The sequence below is a fragment of the Clupea harengus genome, chromosome 10 (genome assembly GCF_900700415.2).
Source record: "Clupea harengus chromosome 10, Ch_v2.0.2, whole genome shotgun sequence".
In the NCBI taxonomy this organism is placed as follows: domain Eukaryota; kingdom Metazoa; phylum Chordata; class Actinopteri; order Clupeiformes; family Clupeidae; genus Clupea; species Clupea harengus.
Window position 1 is genome coordinate 10,903,510 of NC_045161.1, and position 3,588 is coordinate 10,907,097.

Genomic DNA, 3,588 nt, shown 5'->3' on the forward strand with positions numbered 1-3,588 from the left:
ATGTATATTTTCCTCCGCTGGGCTTGTGAAACATTCTAACCGCGCACGTTTCCCTTTGTGAGTGCATACTTTGGCACATGAATCACTGATTGTGTTAGTGAGCAAACTGTCTGACTATGAGGCATTCATATCTTCCACGCACTTTCACTGGAAAGGGAGGAGATGGGCTTGGTTTCGTCAGCCTCATGTGTGGCCATAACGAACAATTATCTAATTAATTCAGATTTAATTATGTTGTTGCTGAAACACCCTCGACCCGCACCCAGTTGCACCAGAAGATATGACTCCATAAATCAACATTTCAACACATTCGATCTAGTAGCTAACTGCATTATGCGTAACTGCACTTTACTTGGAACTTTTTGCGTAACTCTGGGGTTAATAAATCCCCAAAATCCAGTATGTTTGTGCATCCTTCACAATAGCTGGGCTATTTCTATTGTTTATAGTTTTCTTTTTTTTTCTACATGAGGGACTATGACTGTTCTCCTCCAAATATTAGACGACCTATTACTCATAACACACCTCATTACGACATTTGAAGATAAAAGTGGTGACGACGGATCATTCTGAGTCAGGGTTGGCTCGACACTAGATGTAGTACTCAGACTGAACTGAAGCACTCCGCAGCCAGTGCCTTACATCCAGTTACCAATATTCTCACGGGGTCTTTCATGTAATGCCAACCTCTGTATCTGCTTCCTCCCTCAGGTTATCAAAGAGGCAATAAAGGACAGTGTTGTGTACCGCAAGGAGACCCCGTCACGCTGTTCTGTCTCCCTCTCACTGAACGAGATCCAGAACAAGAAGTTCCTGAAGAGGGACACCCGAGCAACAACGCGCAAGTGAAGGCCCGGTGGTGACAGCAGTGACCTCGCGTGACCTCTCATGACCTCTCGTGACCTTTTCCAGACCGAGCAGAGGAGAAGGGTGGGGGTATGGGGAGGTTTCTCTGGTCATCTTCAGGTTGTCTCTCGTCTGTAGGATTCTCTCAGCTGACCATACTACATTCTTTTATGGGCTGCAGCGAGGCCATTCATCGTGTTACAGAGTAGACATCTCCGGTCACCTCACCACCCCCAGCCCCCACTCCCATCTGTGAACAGCCTCTTGAACTCCTCTGACACTTAAGACCATGTGTGGGCTGAGGAAGTGTGAGTTTCCATGCCTGAGAAAAGTCTTTTGAATGTGGAACTGTAGCAGTGGATTAAGACTGGAAAAAAACACACACACACACACACACACACACACACACACACACACACAAACACAACACTGAATGTGCGTCATTTTCAGGGTGGTGGATGTTATGAAACCTATCAAGTGTAGGAAATTGAAAGATGGCCACTTATGTTGGTGCCGTCTGCCGGGTTTGGCCAGACATAAACTCATCATCTCACTTTCCATCTCTTTCATCTGAATAGTCTCAGCAAGACGTAGTTTTGTGTTTATTCACGTCGCTTTCGAAGAGTCAGTGCACGTTCCAAGTGTGCATGCGAGGGCACAAACCCGCCTTGAGGATGTGTTGAGTGAAGTTCTGCAGTAGATACTAGGAAGCTCGCCGAAGCATCAGTTTCAAAACATAACCCTGTCCTCGAGCCTTCCTCAAATCATCTCATGGAAACCATGGAAACCATGGTTTCACTTCTTTTCATTCCTGCCCTCTTTTCCCCTCTCTCTCTCTCTCTATCTTGCTGTCTTAGCAGGTGTTTGTGTTTGGTTTGGTCTGTTATTACAGGGGCTTGCACATTCCTGTTGTGTCATTTCCTCTACGTTAACTGGGTGACCCTAGCAGTCACTACTCTGACAGTAAGAGAGAGTAAGAGAGATACATAGGTAGACAGAGAGACAAAAAGAGAGAGAAAGAGCGAGAGACAGAAACAAAGAAAGAGAGAGAGAGAGACATTAAAGTTTCCATTCCCTACTGGTTTCTCACAGTATGCATAGATGTGAGTGTGTGCATTCCTGTGCGTGTATGTACATGTGTGTGTATGTGTGTGTGTGTGTGTGTGTGTGTGTGTGTGTGTGTTGTGTGGTGGAGGCCGTGGTAATGGGTCTGGTAACCCTCCCCTCAGACGCTGTCAGTGAAATCTTACTATATCACCACTGAGGTGTGGGGGTCTGGAATGTGCCAGCTTCACCTGGGCCAGCACCATCTTATGGAAAATAACTGAACCCTTTGCCTTACGAGGATTCATCTGACCGCTTCAGAGAGGACCCTGTTTCTTCCTATTATTGCATCTGACTATCTGTCCATATAGGAATATATGTCAAGTGAGAAGTATGTATTTAAACAACATACATACATACATACATATGCAACATATTAATTCTCCATTTTGGGGTTGGTGGGAAATGTATCCAGATTTTAAATTATTTCAGTGAGTATGAGTCCTGTGTCATTCACATTTGTTTAACAATACAAAATATTGATGTGTCATACATACACTTGCTGTAGGTATTTTGACTAAAGGTCACATTGTAAGTATGTGATTCTCAGCTTTGCTCAAGGTAGCGAAATTGCCACTGTACTGCCGTTGTATTGACATCCTTGTTTAGTAGAATATTCTGATGCTGTAATCAATATGAGCTCACAGACAGGATCCATCCAAGACAAAACACTTGGTTACACTTTGTTACACACTCCGTGCTTCCACACCCCTAACCCGAGTTTCATGCAAGTATAAAGTATCAATGTGACGTTACACTTGATCTCTAGTATAGTCACATTGTAACAAGGCTGATGTAATGGACAGTGTAACCAACAAAGGCTCACTGGAACTCCCCTTGTATTCCTTTGAGAAATGTTTTGCCTTCTTTTGTATGTAGTTGAATGAAACATAGCCATTAGACATAGCAATGAATCATAGCATTAGAAATGTCTTCATTTTTTTTTATTGTCAGTGTGGCACTAATTTGTTTCTGTTATTTTTAGGTAGTGTGTGTTTACATTCATTGTCAATTGTATAATTAGGAGTGATATTGGTTATAGGAATTTGATAGATTGTTTCAACTGGCATAATAAAATGTAACACTGTGACCAAGCATTTATTGACCTGATATCTTTCTGCATTATTCTGTATCAAGACAGAGATACTTAATGACAGATTTGTTGTTACATTGTTATAGCAGGGAAGAGACAAGAGACTCATAAAAAAGTAGTCATTTTAACTTATTGTCAAACAAATAGCATATCATCCTGACTGTTTTAATTCCTGACCTAATTTATGTTATCCTTAAAAAATGTTAACCTATTTTTTATTTTTTGGTTATATATCTATTGGAGAATAAAAACCAAGTTATCATACTCACTCAAAAATTCCATAAAGTTTTTCTGTATGTAGATTTTTCCTACTGCTGGCAACTGCTTGACTTCATGTGTACCAATCTGTCCTTGATGTCATAAATATTTACTCATACTATATGGTTAGTAATTAAGACAGACAAGTACAACAGCACTGATTCTGTGCTCTGGGAAAACCATTTCAAGATAATAACTGCACAAGAGGAAGTTAAACTCCGTACATGAGGCAGCACTGCAAAGAAGCAAGACCTAAAAAAAAAAACAATCCATAATTTCACAACTAA

General features: G+C 41.4%; 1 protein-coding gene across 2 annotated transcripts in view; it reads left to right on the top strand.

Moving 5' to 3' along the window:
• Positions 1 to 2,928, top strand: part of pla2g4ab (phospholipase A2, group IVAb (cytosolic, calcium-dependent)) — a 28,473-nt gene extending 25,545 nt beyond the window's left edge. For both annotated transcript variants that reach the window (XM_031575343.2, XM_012839509.3), the window contains exon 18: positions 712 to 2,928. In XM_031575343.2, coding sequence (XP_031431203.1) covers positions 712 to 849 — 138 coding nt within the window. In that variant the 3' untranslated portion in view covers positions 850 to 2,928. The remainder of the gene's footprint in view (positions 1 to 711) is intronic.
• Positions 2,929 to 3,588: the final 660 nt, after the last annotated feature.